Source organism: Thamnophis sirtalis, unplaced genomic scaffold, assembly GCF_051295495.1.
Source record: "Thamnophis sirtalis isolate CommonGarterSnake01/CBP01778 unplaced genomic scaffold, rThaSir2_p1.2 scaffold_1, whole genome shotgun sequence".
NCBI lineage: Eukaryota > Metazoa > Chordata > Lepidosauria > Squamata > Natricidae > Thamnophis > Thamnophis sirtalis.
Window position 1 is genome coordinate 146,628,778 of NW_028261381.1, and position 27,123 is coordinate 146,655,900.

At 40.3% G+C, this 27,123-nt stretch overlaps 1 protein-coding gene across 1 annotated transcript in view; it reads left to right on the plus strand.

Annotated features, from left to right (window-relative positions):
• The first annotated feature begins 2,343 nt into the window (after positions 1–2,343).
• AHNAK2 (AHNAK nucleoprotein 2) overlaps positions 2,344–27,123 on the plus strand; it is a 95,230-nt gene continuing 70,450 nt past the window's right edge. The window contains exon 1 of the mRNA XM_087727049.1: positions 2,344–2,762. Within this exon, the coding sequence (XP_087583175.1) occupies positions 2,708–2,762 (55 nt within the window). The 5' untranslated portion in view covers positions 2,344–2,707. The remainder of the gene's footprint in view (positions 2,763–27,123) is intronic.

The following is a 27,123-nucleotide window of genomic DNA, read 5'->3' on the forward strand; positions in this document are numbered from 1 at the left end:
GTACTGAACCCTAGCACTGCGTAATGGAGTGAGCTCCCGTTACTTGTCCCAGCTTCTGCCAAAATAGCAGTTTGAAAGCATGTAAAAATGCAAGTAGAAAAATAGGGACCACCTTTGGAACGTAACAGCATTGCGTGGACCTTCAGTGTTTAGTCACGCCGGCCACATGACCACGAGACATCTTCAGACAGTGCTGGCCTTTCTGTTTTGAAACGGAGATGAGCACTGCCCCCTAGAGTCAGGAATGACTAGTATATATGTATGAGGGGAACCTTTACCTTTACCTTACTGAAACTTTTTGAATAATTTGAATATTTTGAAAAGCCACTTTTACCTACTTTGGGTAAATCAGATCTTGCTGCTAAAACTAAAGGTTGTTTTGGTCAATTGGCAATCTTTATTACACATGCCAGAAGAAATAATGATAGACAATCAAGCTGAACCCACTCCCACAATGACAGTTACATTTAACACCTTCAGGATGCCATATTCTGGTTCCTGATGTCTGTCCTGTGGCACCCTAATTAGTTTTTGCATTCAGTGTCCTAACTCTGAAGTTATAGATGTAACACATGCATAATAACTAAAATAGATAGTTTGTTATACTGGTTGCCCTGTCATTGTGCTGCTCTATTTGCCATAAAGGGGGGGGGGGAGGAATAACAAATAACAATGGGATCATGAATTATAAATCAACACAACAAACTAAGAAACTTTCAGTATCACAACCAAATCAACTTTCAGGCCCCCAGCCTTTCCATTTCATAATGCTTCTAAATCCACTTCCAAACACAAAGTTGATCTACATGTTAAATACTTTTGGCTCTTTTCAGGCATCAAGGCACTGTTTGAGAATCTACACAATCTTATCTGTTTTACTTATATTTATTTATTATTAAATTTAAATTGTCACCTATTCGCCCATTCAAGGTGGCGGCTCAAAGTGGGTTACAGTATGTAAAAACCACATCTAAAAACCACATCTAAAAACAGAAAAAAAGATCTTGCAGGGAACTGCCAGCCAATCAGCATTTGCATGCCAGCCAGGAATAAAAGCTTGGTTCACCCAAACACCCTTTCCTCACTTTAAAAAAGAAAAGATATTTTATTTTTAAGTTCCTAAATAATATTAAGTGTCCTAATATTGGTGCAGCAACTATATATGCAGCATCCCAGGAGCTAAGAGAGTGAGCCAAGAATGCCTTCAAGTAAAAGATGGTGATATATTGGTGGCATTCCTGGCCTTAAAATAACTTTTCCCTATTCTGGGGCCTATTCACACTGAAAAGATTAAAATTCCAAGTCTAATAGTATTATATAATCAAAAGGGGGGAGAGTTATCTCTTATAAAGTCAGTGTTACATTTGCAAAAAGCTTTAAATTTTTCTTGCACTTGACTTATCCCGCCTTATTCGTGGTGTGTTTTCTAGCTAGTATGGGTAGAATAAGGGGTCTAGCCTAAGTCAGGATGCAGATATAACTCTCTCAAAATATCTATCCAGCTTCTACTGAAGGTCTTCCAGTGAAGAAATGAATGCTCATCCCCTTCCCTCACTCACACACACACACACACACACACACACACACACACACACACACACAGACAGACAGAGGGAGGAAGGGGAGGGGAGAAGGAGGGATAGAGAGTTTGTTGTTCCACTCCCTTACAGTTTTTATTGTTTAGATGTTGAGCCACATTTTTCTCTGGAGTTTCCATTGATTAGATTAAATTCTGCCTTTTTGAACATTGGGGGGGGGGAATTTATTTCTTTCTTTTTAGATGTTCTCAAACCACCATCTTCCACTCCACCCCTTTGTTTTTCTTTTGAGGACTATATGCAAGAGATCTAAAATATATTTTTCCAAAGGAATTTGTGCAGTCTGTTTCATCTGCTTTTCATTTCAAATGAAAAGCATTCTTCTAACCTACATGAATCCAAACAGCCAAGAGGCACTTTTAATACTAACAAATGTATTATCGCAGGAGCCTTTGTGCTTTACAGTCCTCCAAGAAAGCTTATAGTGTTATACCAGCTTCTAAGATGCCACACATCTCTGTTGCTTTGCCTGCAAGTTTAACGAATCCACACTTCTGAAAATATAAACAATGACCTGTTCTCATTTTCTCTCCCTCTCTCTTTGTTCTTCCCCCGCTTCCCTCCCCCTCCTTGTCTCGAAGATTGGGGATCATCCGAAAAACTCTTGTAACCCCACTGCTCTGAAGACCCCACCTGATAGGTAGGAACAGAAATTGCCCACCCAGCCGGCCACTTTAACCAGCGAGTGCCAGCCAATCAAATGAGGGCATCAGCTGGGAATCTTCCATCAGTTTGGCTGGTCCCTGCAAGGAGGAGTTGCATCCAACGCACCACTCCCTTTCTCTGCAATGACCTAAAGCAGCAGCTCTGCAAGGCTATGAACAAGCAAGCAAGCAATGCAGAGCCGACCTGAACCACTTGGGGCTCATCCAAGGGGAGCGTCGTCTTTTTTTTCTTTTTCTGCCGACTGGGGGCTGTGTCAGCAGTTGATTCCAACCAAGCTGCACTTTTAGTGCATTCCCGAAAAAACACACACACTCAACGCTTCTGTCTTCTGCACTGGGACTGATTCTTCAAGGCAGCCTTTCTCAAAGGAACCAGAGAAGCTGTCTCTTCTCTTCTCTCTCTTCTTTCTCTCTGTTATTGCTGTGCCAGCCTAATCTACCAAGATGTGTGACTGCTTTCATCTCGTACTTCCTAACTGGCAAGGATCTCCAGCCAGTGGTGGGCTTACTTTTTTTCCCCTTCTAATACTTTCTCCTATGGTGCTGCTGCTGCTATTGCCTGCGCTCTGTTAAACTGTGTTTGTTAGCTGTAAAGTCGGCCTCTGTGAAACTATCCCTGCAGCTTTTAGGGTGTGGCTAATCCCAGATACTGCATGAATCAGATAAGGAGTCCAGAGGATCCTGTAATGTTCAGTTGGGCTGGCTAAACTTTCCCTTCACCTTGCCTCCTTACGTTGTGAATCCGTGTTTCAGAGCTCTGGAACTATGTATAACTAAGTTAATAGCAATATTTCTGTGCATCAGAATATCCGCTTTTTCCTCAGACTGCATGCTTTCAATTTCACTAGCTTTTTAATATATATATAGCAATAAATCTGTTGGTGCACCATGCATGGCATGATTTAAAAATAAAGTAAAATGTTTTTTTTAACTGCAATTGAAAAATGTGGTATATGATTTATATATGCAGACTACAGTGTTTCTAGTAAGTGGTGTCAAAAGTCTTAAGCAACAGCAGATAAAGTTAGCATTCTGGTATATGTGAGAGTACTAGTAAAAGCATTATGTTGGACAGCAATAAGGCTACACTTCCATAAATTTTAGAAGTTTGAAAATAATGTCACTTTGTTCCCAGAATCCTCTTCAGAAAAGAGGTAAACAAGAGGGTTTAATATTTAAAAGATGAGTTTTCTGGATTTTAACTCTATACAAAAGTCCTGCACCTTAATATTAAACAAGTTAGAAAAGGCTGGGGGGGGGGGGGTGATTGGAAAATCATATTTTGTGTGCATCCCCAGGGTTTCTCTTAATTTCTTTGTGTGTTTTTGTAAAAGCTGGAATAGCTCGAATAATGGAAGTAGATTAATTGGTAGAGTTGAAAAAAGTATAAATAACATCCACAGAATCTGCCCAATTATATTATATTGTATCATTATATGTTGAACCCATTCTATATTAAATAGCTACGTGTATCACATGTATCATTTTACTACATTACCAGTAAAACATCCCACCTCAACTTGTGCTTACTACAGATGATAGAGGCTGTAATCCTCTCCATCTGGTGGATTCTAATCAGAAGATGCCACAATAAAAATGTCTCTCTCTGTTTGCCAAATTTATGAGCAATATTGCTACAAGAGTTGTCCCATATTATAAAGTAAAAGACATACCATTTTCACATGATAATAACAATCCAAAAAGTACTGCCAAGTGGGAAAAGATAATAAATGCAACAGTCCATGACTAATTTATTCTAAAGGCAACTTTTTAAAAAGAGAAAAAGAAAGGTAGTGGTTTAACAAGTTGGTAGCCTGCTATATGTTTGATATATTGGAAATATAAAGCTGGGAGAGGGAGAGAGGGGGAGGTAGGGAGGAAGGGGGAGGGGGAGAGAGAGATTCAATATTAAGCTGAACATCTGATCATTTAGAATGATTTCTGTTTCTTGCAAGATCAAAGTTTACATAAAACCCTTTCACGTAGCTGATTTTTAAGTGATTTTAAGAATAATACATGCTAAAAGGCCACTGCTTAAATCTTAAAAGGGAGCCTATTGAATGCATGATTTTGAATGTCTGGTTGTTGGCTTTTTTTTAAAGTATTTTATAATCCTGTTTCTAATGCCCTGGAATTTATAAGACTAACTTTATCAGTTCTTGATTCTCAAAGAACTGCTACAAAGAAATAACTGTTTGAGCAGTCCTGTTGATTGTTACTACTTTATGGGCCCTTTATGGAAAGAATGGCATTTTTGCACTGGGAGGAGCAAAATATTAGCTGAACTCTTGCCAAGTCCCAAGATAATATTTTGATTAATTATCATGATCACAATATCCAGGTTTTACAACAAGGATAATGACCAAATGGTAGTCTTAACTTGGAGGAGGGAAATATCTGGCTCCAAAAGACACACCCTTTCCCCTGCAAATAATCCAACTAAGATAAAAAATACTTTTCTCAATTTCACAGTAATGCAATAGCTGTGATGAGAGTCTCAGTGCAGAACATAAAATCATGACTGCATCTACTACCTCCTCTTGTTTTATGGCGGAGTTGAGTACAGTCATTCGGATCTGACTTGGAGAATATATTGATGTATCAACCCCTGCCCATCTCCAGTTAATAACTTGATCCCAACAGGGAGCTTATGCTCTTTTATTTATGAAGCTCTGGTCATTAGTTAACCACAAAATTATTCTAGGGAATCATGGGTTTTCAACTTGAAAAGACTAAGATTGCAGCCACAAAACTCAATTAAACATCTGTACTGAAAACCAAATATATCCTAAGAATATAAGGTTTGGCATCTCTGCTTTAGTATTTATTTTCCTGGTTTACATAAAATACCTTTTTATCTGAGAATGCACTATGCCTGGTCTGTAAAATGAATGAGATGATAAATAAATATTCTGTTCAGCATTGCATCTCAAAGTTTCTGTCCCACAAAGTATTTAAACAAAACTCTGATTGAATCAAAAATGTAAGTTTCTTGACTTCGTATAATTGCTGCAATATCTCATTCACACATACCTGAGTAAACATCCCACTGTGTTCTATAATTGCATTCATACATGGTCCAGACAGCCAGATGTAAAAAGGTCATCAAACTAATATCCAAGTCCTTGCATTTTAATTGCAGTGTAGAGCAAGCTGTTTGAACATTACAGGCAGAATTTCCATCTCACCTCAACTGTATCATGGTTTAGCGTGGAGTCGGCTTGTGCTGCAAATCATCAAGGGATGACAGGCATGTTTGAATCAGCCAACCACTTTTGGGAAATCCATAGTTGGAGAGAGGAAAAGCAGATGGTTTTATTCTCAAATCTTTATTGTGAAAAAATTTCCAGTAACAACAACTAGCTCAGTAAGAAATCAGACAACTGTAGTTTAAAAGATTTTCTTTGGTTCCTGATAGGTCATTGTTCTGCAAGGGAATTTGACTATATTAACCTTCCTTGAGATATTCTTCTACCTTCACAGTTTTTACTTTTGGAGGCTTGAAATTACTCTATCTGTATCACCGGTACAATTGTGCTTCTTTGTGCTGCAGTAGATATGTTGCATAGCAAATAGTTTGCTTATCTCAATATTACAGAGAATTGTAACAAGTTGTTGTTTCTCACTTACACTGTAAAAATATTTTTTGGTTTTATATAATGGAGTAAAATAACAAGAATCTGTTTTGTTACTGGACATTTAGGATGCAGGAAAACAATGACTATGACTTTGCAGTGACTCTAAAACTGCTCAAGAGAAAATCTGTTTTCTTTTCAGAGCATGTTTTATATAAAGACCATCTTTAACTATTCAGTGTATTAACCTTTTACATAAAAATGGATATTGCCAAAATATCTCTATCTTTGAAAAGGCATTTAAGAAATTGTGAGATAGCAGCTTAATAAACAAAATCTATAATTGTAGACATAGCCCTTATTTAAGAGAAAGCTCAGTGATGCTTGTAAGGACCATTTAAAAAGCCAGTGCTTATAAGCAAAAGCTGACAAAGCAGCAAATCACATACACTTTCTGAAATCATAACATTGATGTACTGATGCCGTTACCTAGTTTGGGTAATGAAACATCTGAAAGAAAAGGAGGATCCCTCATTTCACCCTACAAATATTCTTCTCTATCAGAAATAATTACAGAAATGATGATAAAGAAGAAAATGGAGAAATTTTTTTTTAAAAAATACAAAAGAAATATAGAGTAATTCTCATCAACCATCCAATGTCTGGAGGCAATATTCCAGAGAGCTGGCACTGCTACTGAAAACACCCATTTGTGTAATACCCGCAATAGAATCTCTCTGGGTGATCATCTAAGTCATTCAAATGTATATAGCAAGGGGAAACATTTCCTAGCTAGCCTGTTTTCCATATTGTTTAGAGGTTTATATGCCATTAATAAAGCCGTCAAATGGTAAATGGAGGCCCCTGCAATTGTTTCAATTAATGCTAATAGTCTGGGTTGCAAACATCTGGATGACCACAAGATAGCAGCACAGCATATGACTGTTCTGCATATTACATTACAGCACATGAATAAGAATTGTTAGCAGTGCTGGGAGTATGGTGAAGATGCAGCGAAATTCAGCAGGATTTTGGGAGGGGGGGATTCCAGAAAGGAGGAGGAGGAGGAGGAGGAGGAGGAGGAGGAGGAGGAGGAGGAGGAGGAGGAGGAGGAGGAGGAGGAGAGTAAGCTTTGTCCGCTGCAAAGTCAACAGCAGCACAATGGAAGCAGGAAAGAGAAACAGGTTACAGAGGTCATGCTAAACTCACACTGACCAGGAGAACCATCAGATGGCAGCAAAAGGTACAGGAAACGTTATGCCCCTATCTAAAATGATTCAAAGCAACTCAGGGAAACTTTTGCAGCCTTGATCTGCTAGACCTAGTGTTGATGCAGCCTGCCATACCACTCCACCCACAAGAGTCCAGAACTGCTATACAAGTAATAGCAAACCTTTTAGACATTGAGTGCCCAAACTGTGTGTGCGCACGTGCCCAAATGGAATGGTGCGCACACACAAATGTGCACATGGCCTGACATGCACACACGCATGGGCTGGCATGCGCACATATGCACACATGCACATGTGAGGACATACAAGCGGACATGCACACATGCGCAGCAGAGACCCGGTGGGAGGCGGGCCATCCCAACACTGGCAGCGTGGCAAGTGGTAAGATCTTTTTCGTGAGCTTCTGTTTCATTGTTTGCAGGGATACAGAAGCTCACAAAAGAAACGCCATGGAGATCTGACCTGGGGCGACTGCGCCCGATCCAGCAGAGACATTGTGCCATAGGTTCACCATCACGGTGCTATACTGTTATTTCTCTCCCCAACAGGCCTAAGAACAAATTGCAGATACCCTGCCCTATCAAACACATGCACTAACTCTATAACTTTTATTATTGAGATGGAAGAAAAAATATTTGAGAGGCTGGTCTTAGGACCCAGAGAAATCTAGTGGTAGCTAAGCCATCCTTGACCAGAAAAGAATATACTTGATGAGCCGGGGTGATTCAGGGGTTAGAGCACAGTATAATTGCAGAATAATTCTGCTGACTGCCAGGAGTTTGATTCTCACCAGCTCAAGGTTGACTCAGCCTTCCATCCTTCTGAGAACAATAAAACGAGGACCCAAATTGCTGGGGGAAATACGCCGACTCGGTAAACCACTTAAAGAGTGCTGTCAAACACTATGAAGCAGTATATAAGCCTGTGTGATGCTGCTTTTGCTATTGTAGCAGAGGTTCCAGCCAAAGATGATAAAAAGTATTCCTTTATCTCAGATGCAAATTGAGCCTCAAGGATGACCATTTTCTGAAATCCATCTGAGTTAATTCAGGAGAATAATGTGGCATTATGAAAAGCCACTGCTCCAGAAGCCTGCCTTTGCCTACAGGAGGTCATCCATCAGAGCATCTAAGACCGTTACAGTTCCCAAAGCAGGCTTGAATCTAGATTGCAATGAATCAAGCTAATCAAGAATAGCCATTTCAGTAATGCCATCTCCAATACCTTATTCAGATATGTTAATGATTAAATAGTATTTGTCATAAACGCTTGTCTTCAAAGTAGAGTTTTCAGGAGCGGGTAACCCTATGGTTGGCAGCATCTCTCTACCATGCAAACATATATCCAAGACTTCTTGGATCCATCCAGGTTTGTTCAAACAAAACTCAAGGTAACAGGTAGGCCAAATAAGTACAAATAATTTGAACATATCCTAAGGCTAAAATAAGGAAGCTACAAAGTAAACCTTCTATGTAAGTTTCTGTTATTATTTACTCTCGTGCATGTCTGTCCTACTTCACAACAAAAACTGTTTCATTTGGACATTGGCCAGGTATGCTTAAACCAGGATGAGACTCTAAAAAATACTCCAGAGGGCTATTGATAAAGTTTTCCTACTAGAACCTGTTTTTTAGTTCAAAACAGCAATTGAGGATAATAGCTGCCCTCTGTCATGGAAAACTAGTTTTACGAGTTTCTTCCTAAGGAAGCCACTCTTGTATCCCCATGTACTTTCTTTTAGATGGTACGCTAGCTTATTTCCCACAGCTTTTATTTTACATTATGTTTTCTCTATTATTTTCTTCAGCTAAGAAAATGCTGGTGAATATACAGATGTTTAAAATGTTGTTGAAAAGTGAGATAGAAAATTTGGAAGAGTAGATATGTAGTTATTTACAGTTAAGTTCTGTATCCAAGTTGGAACCATTCAACAAATCACTTAGCTCTGCTTGAAACAGTTCAGCAGGCAGGTTTATTTATTTATATATTTTGGGATAAACAAAATATTTCCCACTGCTTGTAATAAAATGGGGGGGTCATTTTAAGTAGCCAAACTTAAAAGACACAAAGTGTGGTCTGTATGTTAAATAGAAAGGAATATAGTCAAAGAAAATTGGCACAAACAATAAGATCTTCTGCTACAGCACAACTGTTCAGAGAAAATAAGGAAGTGGTTGTAGCTGAAATGGAATGCAGTGAGCCCTAAATAGTGTATACTGTTCTTTTAAAAGCTTCATGACTGAACTTGGAAAAAACTCTTATTTTGCACAATGCTGCATTTTCTTCAAGTGAAAAAAAGAGAAACAAACTGAGTGCTGATTAACATTTCACCTAGTCAAATGTATTTATTTAATTCAAATATTTTGCTCTACTTTTTATTGCAAGGCATTCAAACAAATTCAAATTATAAACAGTTGACACAGAGAAAATTGTATGAAACAATACAAAAATCATAGCTATTTTGAAGTAAGATATAGGTATAAGATATTTCCTTTAGAATTTGTTCAAGAGATCTAGTTTTGAGCAAGCAATGAAAGAAGCAAAACTTTTCCATAATTTCTCCATCCAGAAAGATGTCACTTCTCATTATCAATAAGTAACTGATGATAGAACTACCAAGATCAAGGTTTGCCTGCCAATCCTATAGAGGACAAAAGGTTTTACTGTAACCTCTAGCTGATTTGGTAAAAAAAATAATGATGGAGTTTAAATCCAAGGAATCTTACCGAAAACATTAGTAGATAGACAGAAAAAAAGTTTTCAAACCAATAAGATGCAGTAGTAGTAATGGCTTATTTTGCCAGTGAATTCTGGCATCAACATTTTATTTGTCTTTCAACATAGCTTTAGCTCTCAAAACCCGAAATATATACCTGTCCTACAAACAAACCAATGGCATGACCACACTGTATTATAGAAGATACAAAGATTCACCAAAAAAGAATTTGTTCAGGGATTTTGGTGTGTCCTAACTTAACAAACAGCAGTTGTGATTATTGCAATGATGATGCAATGTGGTGGTGGTGTCATTCCACTAAATAACTGGAAGATAAAAAGCTGCTGAAAAGTCAAGGTCTCATTCAAAGGTGACTTTTTCATTCTAGGAAATTAAATTTCTTGAGAAAATACATTTAAATTTACTCACAGAACCATCTTCACTGAGTCAAATATAAAATTAAGCAATGGTGAAATTTTCTCTAAGGAATTGCAGACTGTCATTAAACAAATTAGATGCAGTAATTTTGCAGAAGCCCAATTAGCAAACAGATATCCACCAATTGAAAAAGAGAGCAAGAGAGAGACTTTGGGGGAATTTTTTTATACATTCCCTACAGTATTAGGTAAATGGCTTGACCTTAGAAAATTTAAACAATGATGATTAAAATGGCACTTATTATGTACTGTGGCACTTATTATTTTATCACATATATAAAAGGTGCATTTTTCAGCACAACCCTCTTTTGAAATGTAAAATACCTTTGTCAAATATCTTTCTGCAGAAAAAAATAATTGTGGAAATGACAAGGTGAGACTCCTTGAAGAAAAAAAAAGATGTTGCCATTTCAGGATTATAAAACCCAAAGTGAATCTGATTTGCATGTTTTGACTCGCCTAATCAATGACAATTTATAATGTCCATAAAATGAATGCAAAGAAGCATCTAAAAGGCCATCTACGATCTGAGAAATATATGAGCTCCAAAGATGATAAACCTGGATCAACTACAATATTACCAGCACTGGGAAATAAAACTAAATGGCTGAATCCCCTACAGCAGCACTGCTCCAAATCTTGCATGGGTCAGTACTGATTGGAGGAGTATTCAGTGCAAATCACATTATTTTATTAAAGGTTCACCTTGCACATAACTGCTAGCCATTCCCGACTCTTGGGAGTGATGCTCCTCTCCGTTTCAAAGTCAAACAGCTAGGACAGTCCGAAAACGTCTCCGTGGTCATGTGGCTGGCATGACTAAACGCCAAATACATACGAAACGCTGTTACCAAAGGTGGTCCCTATTTTTCTACTTGCATTTTTACATGCTTTCGAACTGCTAAGTTGGCAGAAGCTGGGACAAGTAATGGGAGCTCACTCCATTACGCAACGCTAGGGATTATTTTATTACATGGATTTATAACCCATCTTTCCTCAAGGAGCTTGAAGCAGCGTATTTAGAATTGTTCTTGTATTTTAACCCAAACAACCTTGTGTAGTTGATTTTGCTATAAAGGAGTCTAAGCTTCTATAGATAAGGGTGAACTTGAATCTGGGTATCTCAGATCTTGGTCTCACACTTCTTTTCACATCGCACTGGCTCTGAATCTTGTAGCCTGAATGGTGCAAGCAGTGATGCGCTTGCAGTGATGCAGGTCTTTGTTGATAAAGCCAATGACTTGCCTTACTGTGCCATTTGGAGTGAAAAAAACCCTTCCCTTCCCCACTTTCCAGCTCCCAGGCCCCACCAACCTTCGTTCTCCTCCATCAATGCCTCAGCAATTAACTCAAGCATTCAGAGGGAGAGAGTATGGCTATTCATAAAGAGGTTTCTGGATAACAGCACAACTGGGGTGGATTTCCCAAAGACCCCACGTACAAACACAGACGCACTCAGCTGCAGGCGGGATTTAAGGGGACGGTAGCAAATGCAGCAGCACAGAAAAGCGATCCCACGACACTACGATGAAGCTGCTCACCCCAGGACTAACTCCCACGTGCTTGTGTGGTTGCACCGTGCGACTGCGCATGTCCCTGCCTCCTTTCCTGACTGCACGGGGTCAAATTTCATCAACAAGGAAGGAGGGCAGCTTACTGTCTTCCAAGGATTTGGAGGTGGTGGCGGTGCCCTCCTGTCTGCGGGCTGGGTTGGATGTTTTCAGTCCTGCTCATCCATCTCCCCGCCCTCGCTGCAGCCAAGGCAAGGAGAGTCTGTTTCCCCGACGCCTCGGATGGGACGTGACTTGGAAGCTAGGACTACTAGTTTGCTGAGCTGCAATCCGGATGATCACAAGGCGATAGCAAAAAAAAAAAAAAAAGTACAGAAGCTTCGACTTGGCCGGATTTGCAGTCCAGATCTGGTACATCCTGTAACCCTCTCACTCCCCCTTCAAGGTGCATATGTATGTCTACGGAGGGAATTAAATGAAAGCTGTTCTTGTGTATGTGAGGGAGGGAGATAAAGATTGGAATGGGAAGGGTGGGAGGCAGAATTACACCGATTAACTGGCTTGGCCAAAATACTCCAAAACTGTATGGATAAAAATTTGAAACGATAGTCATGATATATTTTGCATTCTATGTCACTGTGGTAGAGATATTGAAGGTTTCGGGATTTTTTGTAAACCTAGAAAGTTAATAGTTGCAGAAAAAGAGAGAGATCTGCAGTAGTTTGTATAGATCTTATGGGTACACATATAACACTTCTCCTGTTATCTCTTTTCTTCCTTAGTTGAAGGTGCATTTAGCCATTAGAAAGCATTTCTCATCACTGTCTCTTCTTTAAACATGTCAGTCTTCCTTAAGCATCCTCATTTCATTGGTATTTCTCTAGATCTGTGGGTGCCACAGTCCACCCCTGTCAGGCGTGCCTCCTTCAATAACCGAGGAAGAAAACTCCCAACTCCATTGTTTGTGGAATTAAAGATACTTTTACAGGTCATGAAACGATAGCAGCGAAAGAAAAGCAAGATCTGAGCTAAAAAGGCACGAACATGTATATATCAAACATTTACCCAGCACCCTTCCCCCAATTACCCCAACCCAATGGCCAATCTGCAACTCCCTAAGGAGTCGTGTGGGGTACATCTTCAAAATCCTCATTCAGGTAGTATGCAGAGACGGTTGACCTTGACCAAGTCCAAACCCAGGCCATCAGCATGTGCAGAAGATGGTTAGAACCAACCTCCCCTCTGATAACTCCTCCAGCACCATAGGTTTCCCATCCCAAATACCTCAAGCGCCCTTCCTCCCCATTTCTATGGCAGCCGATAGCAAGCAAGCCAAGTAGAAGCTGACAACCCCACTGCACAGCAAGTGCCTAACTGGTCTACCACCCCACTGCCCAGGCCATGTCCTTTGTACATTACCCTGCCATTGTCCCCTTAGGGAGAGGGGAGTATATTAGAAATTGAAAAGTAGCAGGCCAAACATTCTCCTTCCGATCCATTTGACGCCTGCATGCCTGGTAAGGGAGAGGAAGCACTTAGCAACCCATTTTGTAGGAATCCACCTCCAATATTAATCTAAGATTTTGTGTGTGAGAGGGCCTCAAAATTTGGCCTTGCTTGGATCCCCTCATTCCTAGAACCAGACCTTCCCAGTCAGTAAAAAAATATCTTCTATTTGGAGCTGCTTTTTTTTTTTTACCTCAAAGCAAAACTGTAAAAAATAAAACTGACTGAAGAGTAAATGTGCGATCAAGCCACATATGGCTTGATATGCTGACTCTGTAAACCGCTTAGAGAGGGCTGAAAGCTCTATGAAGCGGTATATAAGTCTAACTGCTATTGCTATTGCCATGCGTCTCCAAAATACTGGTTTTACTAAAACCCATCTATATGGTATCATATGAAACTTCTTGCATCATATGAAACTTCCTGCAATCTCAAATTCTGATTAAAAATATCATCTGTCCCATGCCGGGATTGAAAAAAAAATCTACAGTGGTCATTTTGGTAATTTAAATCAGAAATGATGGTGGCTGACCCAGGAAAAAAAAAATCTAAAGACTTCCAAACTTGCTTCTTGGAGTGGGGGGGATTAAGATGTGTTTAGCAGAAGGATGTGAAAAGCATTGCAGGTGGACTTTGAATGAAGATTAAGCCAGTGGATAGATAGGGAATTGAATCTGATAGAGGTAAGAGTGGTTTTCTTTATACTGTTTTTTTTTATCTCACATTTGACCAAAAACTGAATTCAAGCAGTGGAAATCATATCCATTTGAGCCACATCTACAGATTTAACTTGCAGCAAACAATTTGTCCTCAATTTGATCCATTCAGTTAACGACTTAAGGAAGCGTGACTATCTCACACCCCACCCCTGCTTTTTGTGCCCAAATTTCTCAGTGCAGGATTTAGAACTCTGCAAGATGTATTCTTTCACTATGCGCTTATCTTAACCCTAGAATCCAGAATCATCTCAGGAAACTGGAAGAAACAGCAGTTTTATTGCACAACCATTAGTTTACTGATTTATTTATTGGCATGTATTTTTCAAAATAGGATTTGAGAAATTCATAGTAGAAGAGGAAAGATAATCTATTAAAATCTAATAAAAATGACCAAACAGAATCCTTTGGCTTGGAGACATTCAGTACTGATTCTCAAATTCTGAGAAGCAACACTAAAAGAGAAGAGTTGCTATTTTCATATTCTACTCATCCTTTTTTTTTTCTTCATCGGGATTAATTTTAATGGGGGGAAAGTGGGTTTTGAAATTATTTCAAGAAGAGAACTTAGGAGAAATAAGGTGGAAGATTCCTATTCTTATGTCAATGGACAAGGGATATGTGGACATGCTACCATTCATTATATGGTACCTATTATTGATTTCTTGAAAAAGAAATTCCTACTTCTGGCTTCCAAAGGAAAAACATCAGAAGGTTTTCCTCCTTTAGCAGAGTTACTATCACCACTATTGGAACGTCCTTCCAATTTCTCTGCCCACAAATCTGATTTTTTTAAAAATCAAGGAAACTTTAAAAAAAAAAAAAAGATTGTGCACCTTCAGCCCAAAGAGATGCATTCTAGCCAATCAGTACTTTCTGTTACTACTTCAAACCTGCTGCTGGCCTTAGTTTTGAAGAAATTTGATGCTTTTTGAATGAGAAATTAAGAGAGCCTCTACCCAGATGTTCATAATCAAAAGTGACCAATGGAAAGAGTGAATCATAGACATGATCTCCCCCCCCCCCCCAAAAAAAGGTTAAGGAGCAATAGTGAAAAAATACTATGAACATAAGGGAGAAAATATAAGATAGAGAAAAAATAGAATGCCCTGGCCATTCACTAGATTGTGGATCTCAATAATAGGCAGCAAATTATTAGTTAATTAAATTATTTCTATTTCTATTTATTGAATTTATAGGCCGCCCAATCCCGGAGGACTCCAGGCAGCTTACAGAAATAAGAAATATTAAAAAGATTAAAAACAAATAAGACACAGCAGATTAAAAAGAAAACACAACATGCACCCAATCTAGGCGGGGCTGGACTTCAGTCAAGAAGTCAACAGCCCCAGGCCTGCTAGAAAAGCCAGGTTTTGACAGCTTTTCGGAAGGCCATGAGAGTGGGTAGGGTCAGGATCTCTGGGGGTAGCTCATTCCATAATTGGAATTATTATTGATAAGTAGTAGTGTATTTACTGCCAGGGCCAGCATAATGAAGGGATGCTTTTCTGCCCCATGTATTTATCTTAATTTGGGCAATTGTAAGGTATCATTTGCAGCAAAATATCTTTGATAGGCCTTGAGAGAAAACAGTAAGAATACCATGTAGAGTATATTAATGAAATATTTTTATTGAACATATTTCTCTCCCACTGCAATCAAAAGTACCCAGGATACATTATCAACGTAGTATGCAACAAACTGCAATGACAACAAATGATGACAAATTATAGTTGCATAATGACATCAACATGAAAATGCTGCAATAGTGCAACACCATAAGACACGGCATTTGCATGATCATGTTATTATTTCATTTCATTTCATTTCATTTTATTATATTTATATGCCGTCCTTTTCCCCCGAAGGGGACTCAGGGCGGCTAACAAATCAAATCAGGGAAGGGGGGGTACAGACAAAAAATAAAAAAAATGAAACATAACAATACATAATTTAAAAACATACAACAGTCATACCATTCGAGATGGGGGCAACAGCTCTTTAGCCCCAGGCCTGTCGGAACAGCCAGGTTTTAACGGCTTTGCGGAAGGCCTGGAGGGTGGTGAGGGTTCGAATCTCCACGGGGAGTTCGTTCCAAAGGGTCGGAGCAGCCACAGAGAAGGCTCTCCTCCGGGTAGTCGCCAGTCGACACTGGCCGGTGGATGGAATTCGGAGGAGGATCCTAATCTGTGGGATCTAATCGGTCTAGTGGAGGTAATTGGCAGCAGGCGGTCTCTCAAGTACCCAGGTCCAATACCATGAAGGGCTTTATAAGTGATGACTAGCGCCTTGAAGCGTATCCGGAGACCAATAGGCAGCCAGTGCAGCTCGCGGAGGATAGGTGTTACGTGGGTGAACCGAGGTGCACCCACGATCGCTCGCGCGGCTGCATTCTGGACAAGCTGAAGTCTCCGAATGCTCTTCAAGGGCTGCCCCATGTAGAGCACGTTGCAGTAGTCCAGTCTAGAGGTCACAAGGGCATATTTTGCATATTTTGTTCCCTGCCCCACCCCCATGGACTCCAAACAGTAATTGCTGATTATGACACAGCTCCATGGCATTGCTATGTGAAGATTTGTGACATTTCAGTTGGATCTGGGTTTTGCTGTTCTGATGGTACACTTTAATGTACTTTCTGTCAGGCGTGGTTCACCATTCATCGCTATTTCTGGACAAGGATGGATGGATCCCTTAATATGTAAATTGCAGAATGCTTGTTGGATATTTTCATTTCTTCCATTTGACATTAAAATTCATTCCATGCTGCGAAGACCATGTGATATTCTGTGACCATGTGATATTTTTTCTGTCCTAATTCTATGAATCAAAATATTATTAATAAAAGAATTGGGAATTTTCTGTAATTCATTTTAGAGGGTAACAAATTTCAAGGATGAAAGCAAAATGACATTTGCCCATTTGTGTCAGTATGAATAGACATTGCTGATTGCGGGGGGGGGGGGGGGATATGATGAGTTTTCTCAGAGCTGTCCCTCAATTCATAATGATGATGCTATTCTTTAGAATTTGTAGTTCCCAACACTAATCCTGATAGAGAACTGCTAAGAGGAAGCATCATGACTTTCTAAAAAGGGGGAGGAAGAGAAAATGGAAATATTCACCAAATACTTGTAGAGTAGAATAAAGGTTAACGGAGAGCCAGTTTGCTGCAGTGGTTAAGGCACCCTGCTAAAAACTGGGAGTCCATGAGTTTGAGTCCCACCTTAGACATAAAACCAGCTGAATCACTGGGCAGGACTCTCTCTCTCTGTCCTGGGAAGAAGGCAATGGCAAATCACTTCTGAAATCTTTCCAAGAAAACTGCAGAGACTTGTCTATGCAGTCACTAGGAGTTAAGACTTCCTTGAAGAAGAAGAAAAAAAGGTGGGGAGTGGGGATACCAAGAATTCTGCTGGAAGCAAATTAGATCCATTGCAGAGTAAATTCTAGCCAGAAGGAAATCCAGTCATTGTTTATCCTTCTGCCCTCTTTCCTCTCCACCCCGATAACAGGAACAAACAAGGGTTTTACTTATTTCCTAAAATATGCAAGGTGGTACAAAGATAAAAGCCCAATTAGAGCAGCACTTGGTCTTTTTGACATTCTGTAAGCTGCTTTTACAGTGCTTTCAGTTTGTGACCTCATGTTGCCATTTGTTGATTGATTATATCGCTTCTGATTGGTGGCTCACAATCAGTGATATGGCTTCATTTATCATTCCAAAAAGTACTGAGAAAGAATCTTCTAGTCCAGTGTTTCTCAACCTTAAAACACTTTAAGATATGTGTGGACTTCAATTCCCAGAATTCCATAGATAGCCCTGATTGCCAAGGAATTCTGGGTGTTGAAGTCCACACATCTTAAAACTGCTGAGGTGTATTGTTTCAGTAAAAATTCACAGTTCACATGCAGTTTCTATCTAATGCTCCCTGTTCCCAAGGAAATGTTTGTCGCAAAAATGAATTCCAAATTTAGCTCAATTAAAGATGCATAGATACGGTGTATATGTTTCATTTCATAAATACTCTGCTTAATACATAGTAATGAAATATGTTCCATTCTCCTCCAAGGAAATTACAATAAATTTGAGCATCAGCCAAATAGGAGAGCTTAGACAAATCCTTGGTTGAAGCCATATAATTAGGAAAAATGGAGATTGCCATTTTACCAAATAAATTGATTTGTCTCGCTATCTTAGCATCATCTGTACAGAGTAGCAATCTCAGAATTTTTCCATAGTCTCAGAATCTTCCTCTGTTGAATGGATTAGAATCAATTTTCAAAAGGATTACTTGTTCCTATCTGATTTTTAGCTGGAGACTACAGAGATTGTCTATATTAAGTGCCGAGCGGTAGCCGCCTCTCCTAATTACAAAATCTAACTACACCACTACTAATAATGCCTCATACTGTGACAAACATTTGAATAATCCTTGCAAATGCATGCATGTATGTGCAAATATCAATTGATTCAAACCCATCATTTATTTTTTCAAGTGTCGGTAACTTGCTGTTCTCACCCTGAATATCCATGAATAAGTAACTCTTATGGTCTTTGTAATTAAATAGATATTCATTTTATCTTGCACACATGTAATGCTTCAACATTGTTCTTCAGCACTAATATTTTGAAGAAAACTTTATTTGATCTTTAAAAGACTGTCAGTTTGATTCTTCTTTGAAAGCTGTCTTCTGTTCAGTTTTTTTCTTTTTCTTTTTCTTCTATTCAAATGCTTGTTTTTCTATTCAAATATTAATGCAAATGCTAATTTGAATGCCTTCTGTTTTGCATAAATATTCTAGAATCTGAGTCGGTCACTGGGATCAAAAGTTTATTCGTCCAAGCTTTCAGGCTCATGTTAGAACCAATCATCAAGAACTTCTCTGATTGGTTCCAGCATGAGCCCAAAAGCTTGGAAGAACAAACCTGTGAGTCCTGGTGACCAACTCAGATTGGATCCTGCAACATGATCCTGAGAATGATAAATACTTACTGCATAACATTGGAATATGGCTACTTACAGGAGAAATATCAACAAAACTCAGTAAACATATCTTAAAGTCAAAACAGAATTTTGTACCTCCTCCCCATAGATTTTAATTTTAAATAAGGTTAATTGCCCTGTAGATTCTGAACAGGTTGTTGAAAGATTTTGTTCTATCACAATTTCCCTGTTTGAATAATTTCAGTTTAAATAGGGGAAGTGTCATTTTAAGATTATGATAATAAGAACTATGAGTTTGCTTTTCCTGGCTGCCTGTACCTATCAATAGAAAGGTAAGAACATTACCTGCTCTGCTGAGTAGGGGACTTATTAAAGTATGTATATAGGATGGGCATAAAGAGAGAATTTGCATCGTATACTGCAGATGTTTTCTATATTATGGAAGCACAAGGAAACTACAATCTATACTATCTACAAAAATTAACTTTTACATCTCAGCTTTTATTTAGTCATACCGAAAAGCTAAAAACTTTCTACTAGCTAAAACATACTACAGTACTTTATTGTCCTGTTCCTTTGCTTTTCTGCAACAACCTGTAGAGTTATGTAAGATATCTAAAAATACTCATTTGTCTAGACACAAGCCAAGCTTTTTTTCTTGTATAAGGAGAGGTAATCATGAATCAAAATTTTAATTATCGGCCTGAATACAAAGTAGATTCAGCTCCAGCTACTGGCTTTTTGTACTGTATACTATTTTGACTATACCAACGCATGCATTTTTTCCTCTTTTATAGAACACTCTTATGAGTAATGAAATTAATAAACCATGAGAGAGTTGTTATGGGACAATGTCTCATTTTAAAGATGGGTGTGGTAGCATATCTTTGCTTAGTTTCAGTTTTAGGGACAGGATGATGAAGCAAAGGGTGAGTACAGAATGTAATGACATGGCTAATCTCCAACTTCAGTTTACGTAACAAAGATAGTATCAACCAAACTAGACATCAACTGAGCCAACAGCTAGAAAACAAATATGGAAACAATGATCACTAGGTTGCCCATTCAGTTGACACTCAAGACTTGCAACCTGAGGAAAGCTATATTCTGTATACCTACACATACATATTCTAGATACTCTTAGATATACTTCAGTTTCTCCCAATCCCAGGTACCTCAGCAAAGGACTGTGGGAGTTGTAGTACAAATTAACTTAAAAACATGATTGCTTGTCCCTATTTGAGATTGTTGAAAAATACATCAACCCTGTCTTTTCCAAGTAGCTAACCTACTTTTTCAGAGAAATCTGAAATGGCATGAAGACAATGCTCTTTTTTCCATTATTCTCCAGTGTCTGGTATTCAGTAAAATACTTTCTCTGAACATAGAGGTTCTATGAAATATCCTGATAGGGAAGAGATGTTGTTTGGGGTGTGGGATTGTTGGCCAAAATCTTATTGCTCATTTCATCTGTAATATGCTTACACTCAGAGACGTGCGGTGAGCCTCATGGCCGGTGAGGCAAGAGCGAAAGCCCCGCCGAAGCCCTGGCGCCGCATCCGCCATAGAGCAGAACCAGGACCCGCTCTATGGCGGACGCGGGCACAGGGACTTTAAAGCCCTGCCGCCGGGGCTTTAAAGTGGCGGCAGGGCCCCGGCGGGACCGGGTCGGGACTTTAAAGTCCTCCCGCCAGGGCCCTGAAGTGGAGGCCCGCTCATCTTGCCGGCTGGCACGCGCACGCTCCATGAGGGAGAAGAGGGCGAGTGTTCAGGTCCTCCCCGGGGAGCAGCTGCGATGGCTCCTGCGGTCCCCTGGCTGAGGAAGCGCTTGCTCAGCGGCCGCTCCGATCAGGCAGGGAAGCCCCCACACACACGCTGGCTCCCCTTGGTGCACTTGAATGCCGCTCCTGCTGGCCCAGGCGTTGCCCTTCCCCAGGCACCAGGCCAGGTGTTCCAGGGTTAAAGTCTCCCGCCGCCGGGGAGATCGTCCATCTCCCTCCGGGGAAATCGTCCATCTCCCTCCGGGGAAGAGGCGCAGCCATGGAACCCATCTCGACGCGCATGGTGCGGGGAGGGGCGCAGGCCTTCCGACAGGCCCTGCTGGCGGGCGATGGCTGCACCCTTCTCTGCTGCCTGAGCGACCCCGAGAGTGGCGTGGGCCCTAACTCCGTCTTTGACACTAGCGATTCCCACGAGTGGCAGCAGTATCGCTCCAGACACGCACCTGAGGGCCAAAAAGGCAGCACGCCATTCCCTCCGGCCAGTGCTCCACTTACTTTCCGTTTGGGTTGAAGTTTGCTTGAAGAACTGACTCCTCCCGCCCAATGTAAGCGTGCTCAACCAACTGCAAGGCATGATTCGCTGCTCCCAGATCAGGAGGCGGGAGAATCAGTGCCTCCTTTGCATATGGAATTTTTTGCTTTTTAACTCTTTCTTAACTTTTAAAAGGCGAAAAATTCCTTATGCAAAGGAGGCCCCAAGTTCTCTGGCCTCCTCCTAGTTAATACTGAGAGCAGACACCAAGCCACTGTGACTTGAAATCTGGTAGCAACTATCCTGGCTTTAATTATTTTAAAAAAATTCTTTAAAAGTCTTTCCTTTCCCTGAGAAGACTGGTGAGGCCCCGCCTCCCTTGCCTCTAGTGACTGCACGTCCCTGCTTACACTAGATCTTCCCATGCTATGTAACATATCTATATGAGATTACCAGGCTGAGCCTGAGGGAGGAGTCAAGCACATCACCAGTCATGAGTTCCTTCTTGTGATTGTGTACTGGTTAAGGCACCAGGTTAGAAACTTCAAGGCCATGAGTTCTAATTCCACCTTAGCCATGAAGACAACTTGATGACTATATGCCAGTCACTCTCTTCCAGCCCTAGGGAGCTGATAATGGTAAACTGCTTCCAAAAAACGTGGCACTGACTTTGGTTTAGTTCTTTGTTCAGTTTAGCTCACTCTGGTCAATTTAGCCATTTTTTTCTGATCTGAGAATCACCAGGGACAGACTTTTTGTCCAAGAACTAGCAAGGGAACTGAACAACACTGAATTGGATTTAAAGTCATTTGTACTTCAGGATAATTAATATTAATTATAATAATTAATATATTATCTTTTAGATAGCTATTTAACAGATTTTCCCTTTAACTGTATTAAATTACAATTTGATACAAGGTTTTGGAAGCTTTATGGTACCCTGGAAACATAGAAACTCAAATTATGCACTTCTGATCAAGCCCAAAGCCTGCGCCATTTCTTGTATTTTGTACAGTAGATAATTCACTGCCACTGGTACATAAATGTTAAAAAGATTGTATCAGTAACTCCCTTAATTTATTTCACTCCAACACACTGACCTTGTCTCCATTGCTGGAGAATATATGATGCAGCTTTGCATTGGAATGCACAATAGCCAATGGCAATTCTACAAACACCAAATCTAGCTTTCCAAAATGTGTGGGTGAATTTTGTAGGTGGCCATTCCAAATGACAAACTCACAGACATGGAAGGCAGCAGGCAATTAATTGATTTCAGTAAGTAAATAAGATTTGTGCAATGAAACTGATGTAGGGCTCTACCATTTCAGAGTATGAGCTAATTATTGCCTGCCCTAGTTCTTCGTATTTAAGATAACTCTTTCAGCATATGTAAAACTAATATTAAAGTAATATAGTTATCATAACTGACATTAGATTTATATTGAGGCTGGTTCTAATGAAACCAAACAGTGAACAATTCAGGACAGGCCCCAGATCCTAAACTGTATGTTAAAACTGCAACTGTGCACAAATATTCTTTCCACATTCTCCACTTAAACTGGGGGCAGAAAAACTGAATGAGTAATTACTCAGGGATTTTCCACAGTGATGACAATGACACAATTGCTAAAGGAGTCCCAATAGGGGAGATTTTCCCTAGAATCTTGTTTTAGGATTCACCAGAGAAGTGGCAAATGACTGAAAACATGACTTTACAATGAAAGAGAGAACGTATACAGACATCATAGGATCGGGGGTGAAATTCAGCAGGATCTGAGAGGTTCTGGAGAACCGGTAATGGATATTTTGAGTAGTTCGGAGAACCGGCAAATATCACCTCTGGCTGGCCCCAGAGTTTTGCAATATCCGTCCCCTAGGAATGGGGAGGGAATAGGGATTTTACAGTATCCTACCCCTGGAGTGGGGTGGGAATGGAGAGTTTGCAGTATCCTTCCCCTGCCACGCCCACAGAATCAGTAGTAAAAAAAATTGAATTTAACCACTGCATAGGCTACTGCAGTGGTTCCCAAACTTGGCAACTTTAAGACTTGTGGACTTCAACTCCCAGAGTTCTCCAGCCAGAAGAGCTAGCTGGAGAATTCTGGGAGTTGAAGTCCACAAGTCTTAAAGTTGCCAAGTTTGGGAACCACTGGGCTACTGCATAATGAAGAGCAAGAACACCATTGTTCATTAAGAATTTCTCCAAATTTTCTTATTCTTTCAAAAAAAATTCTAAAGCAAACATTCTTTCCTTATTTAAACTCAGTGATAAGTGATCAGAGATCTTTTGAGCTTAGGAGGCATTGGCGGAACAAAAAGCAGTTTTTATTATCTATGCTTAATTGGATTTACATCCCATCTTTGCTCTCAGATTTCAAGGTGGTGTACATTAATACAGGTAGCCCTCACCTTATAAACAACTTAGCAACTATTTTAAGTTACAACAGACCCCCCCCCATTTCAAAGCTACTTCTAACCTGGTCCTTCAATGGCTGAATACATCCCCATAATCACATGACCATACCTCAGGCAACTGGCTCACCTTTGACCCACTGCAGGGTTCCACAGTCACATGACTGCAATTTATGATGTTTTTTCCAGTTTTGCCAGTAATAAAAATGCTCATAGGGATACATTGATAATGGCCATAGTGTTTGCTGCCATGTTCGCTTAACAATCATGGTGCTTGCATAATGACGGCTGCAAAAAAATCATAAAATTGGGTTCAGTCATGTGGGTGCCTCAACTTACAACCATCCTAACTTAGGATGGAAATTCCAGGCTCCATTACATTTGTAAGTTGAAGACAGCTTCTATCCTCTCTCCTCAGGTTTCTCCACAACAATTGACTATGAGTGTCCCAAAGCTGCTTTTTAAAGAGGCAACTGGACTTTCTGGTTTTTCTTTGAAGACGTTTCACTTCTCATCCAAGCTGCTGCTGCTTCTCCCTTTGGGGCAACCATGACCTGGTTGATCGAAAATCTCCATAGAAATGGACTATGATAGTGATGGCAAACCTTTTTTGCCTCAGGTGCCAAAAGCACACGTGCACGCAAGTGACCCCCCCGCACGTTGCTCCCTGTGCATGCACATGTGACCCCCCACACTGCCCTGTGGATGTGTGCCAGGCTTTCTTTGAGCCTGGGGGGGGGAGGGAAAAAATGGCCTCCCTCACCATCCCTGTAAGCCCACTGGAGGCCAGAAACGGCCTGTTTTCTGACTTCCAGTGGGCCCGATAGGGCCGTTTCTCGCCCTCTCCAAGTTCCAGATGCTTTCTAGGAGCCTGGAGAGGGCAAAAAACAGCCCAACACGCAAACCAGAAGTTCAGGAATGGACTTCCGGATTGCCCGTTGGTCCGTTTTTCTCCCTACAGGGGCTTCCCTGAAGCCTCCAGAGGGCGAAAAGTGGCCGAAAATCAAGGCTGAAAATCAGCTGGCCAGCATGCGCATGCGTGCTGGAGCTGATATGGTAATGCCTCGCGTGCCCTCGGAAATGGCTCTCTGGGCCACCTGCGGCATACGTGCCATAGGTTCGCCATTACAGAATTATGAGGTAGTTGAAGACAGACATGAGGATTTTCCTGGGAATATCAACTTCCATTTCAAATACTATTTCATATTAGCATTTAAAAAAAAAAAAAACTCTGAAATAAGATTTCTATTTTTATAAGCAGGACAATCGCAGGCTTCCCCAGTCCTGGTTGAACAAGACTCTTTTTGCCAATCTCTGAGAATATGCTGCATTTGCCTAAATATCTCTGTGGAAAAATCATTTTACATAAAAACGAGTAAAAGGAACTTAAAACTCATTTTCCTCTTGTCCTTGGGTTGAACTCATGGAAGAAGAATAAATGAAGTGGCAAGAAAAAGATGGACCTAGGCACTACAAAGATCCTCTTGTCAGGAGGCCCTAAAATCCAGCAGCCAATATGGTTGTGTTAAAAATATTAGGAATATTAGAAGCTAGAGAGCTCAAGGGAGAACCCAGATCTTTTGCATGCACAATTTATGCTTCGGCATCAGAACAAATTACATGCTCACATATGAACGTCAATTTGGGTTTCGAAATTGTAGATTCAGTATGGCAAATCCATAATCTAAACAAGGAAGCATTTCCCCTAATAACAAAGAAATGCATTTCAGGAAAGGATAAGCACCATTTACTATTGCCCTTTAAAATCTATCACTCAATTGCAATGTTTCTCCAATTTGGCAATTTGCTAGCTGGGAGTTCTGGGAGTTTACATGCTTAGAGCTGCCAAGTTTGGGAAACACTGTGGTAAGAATTGGCAAGTGATCGCTAATGCTCTGTTTCCACTTTGCACGGGCTAGTATTTTCTGTTTCCCCCTGCATTTAGGGTGGGATAAAGGTTTCAGCACTGCAGTTCTTTCAAAATGATGTTCCTGAACCTGATTTGCTTCTGGCATTTTATCAAAGATACTAATCTGCCATTAGCCCTCCTCTTTCCTAAAGGGGAAATCACTAGAGGAAAGTTTGAAATAAACTTGAACAAACCAGTTCCTGCAAATGCTCAGCAACATTTCTCACTTATTTGTAGCTTGGAGCCTGAAGTCAGAATAATATTTAAAGCAAATGCAGTAGCCTGATTCTGGGTCCCAGTGTCACTATGGGACAGATATCAAATTCTTAAACTGTTGAGTTTAAAAGAATGCAACAGGTCAAGGATTAAGCCAATAAACTGCTTTTAATTCATTAAAATTGTCAATCTCCAGTTACTAATCCTGATGGCTATATATGCTGATTCCAAGTTGTGAATAATTTTTGAATTGGCAGGGAGTAAAAGAGGAGAGACGTTTGTTTAGATGTTTAGATGTTTATTAACATTTGTAGGCTGCCCTTTTCCCTGAGGGGACTCAGGGCGGCTCACATAAAATCAGGGAGGGGGAATACAAACAATGACGTAGACACATATAATAAAAGTAATAAGCAACATACATTCATCATTCGGGAGGGGCGGCTATCCTTGTCCCCAGGCCTGACGGGCTAGCCAGTTCTTAAGGGCTGTGCGGAAGGCCTGGACGGTGGAGAGGGTACGAATCTCCACGGGGAGCTCGTTCCAAAGGGTCGGGGCTACTACTGAGAAGGCCGAGACCCATTGCCCTCATGTCTGGCTTGTTGATATTTATCATTAGTGGGGCTGACTTAAAAGAGGTGGCGTAGTGGTTAGAATACAGTATTGCAGGCTAATTCTGATGACTGCCGATTGCCCACAGTTCGATTCTCACTAGCTGAAAGCTGATTCAGGCTTCCATCCTTCTGAGGTCGGTAAAATGAGGATCCAGACTGCTGGGGCAATATGCTGACTCTAAATCCCTTAGAGAGGGCTGTAAAGCACTGTGAAGTGGTATATAAGTCTCTAAGTGTTATTGCTAATCATAAAAAATGTCAATGCAGATAAAGCATCCCTCCTTGAAGCATAAAAGCAACTGTGTCTTTTGGAAAGCTCATGCTTGCCCTGGTTATCTGTGTGTGCTTTCACACATACAAGCAGTGTTTATACTGATATCATGGTGGATTCAGGCAGTGTGGCTTTAAGTGTACAATATGCATTATACATGGGTATTGAGAGGGAGGTGAGGAGGCAATTGACATCACGTGCATCATTTGCACAAAAGAATGCATCACATTGTTGAAGTGATTTACAGAAGGCTATGGCACCAACTTAGTACCCCTTTTATGTTTATGAGAGTTAGCAGGGCCATCTATGCATATTTTAAAGATAAAAAACCTTCTAGTATACAAACTAATTAGTACATTTGCATGATCTTTTTTTATAGCCACCTAGGCCACCAATTATGGCTACATCAGATGGAGTTGAATTCCATTGTTATCCATTTGTTGCATGAAGAGTATTTTCTACCTACCTGAAAAATGGGTGGATTTATCAATAGTCAAGATGGCTAAATCAAACCCAAATTCAAAGTATTTTGTAGCTGGCAAACAA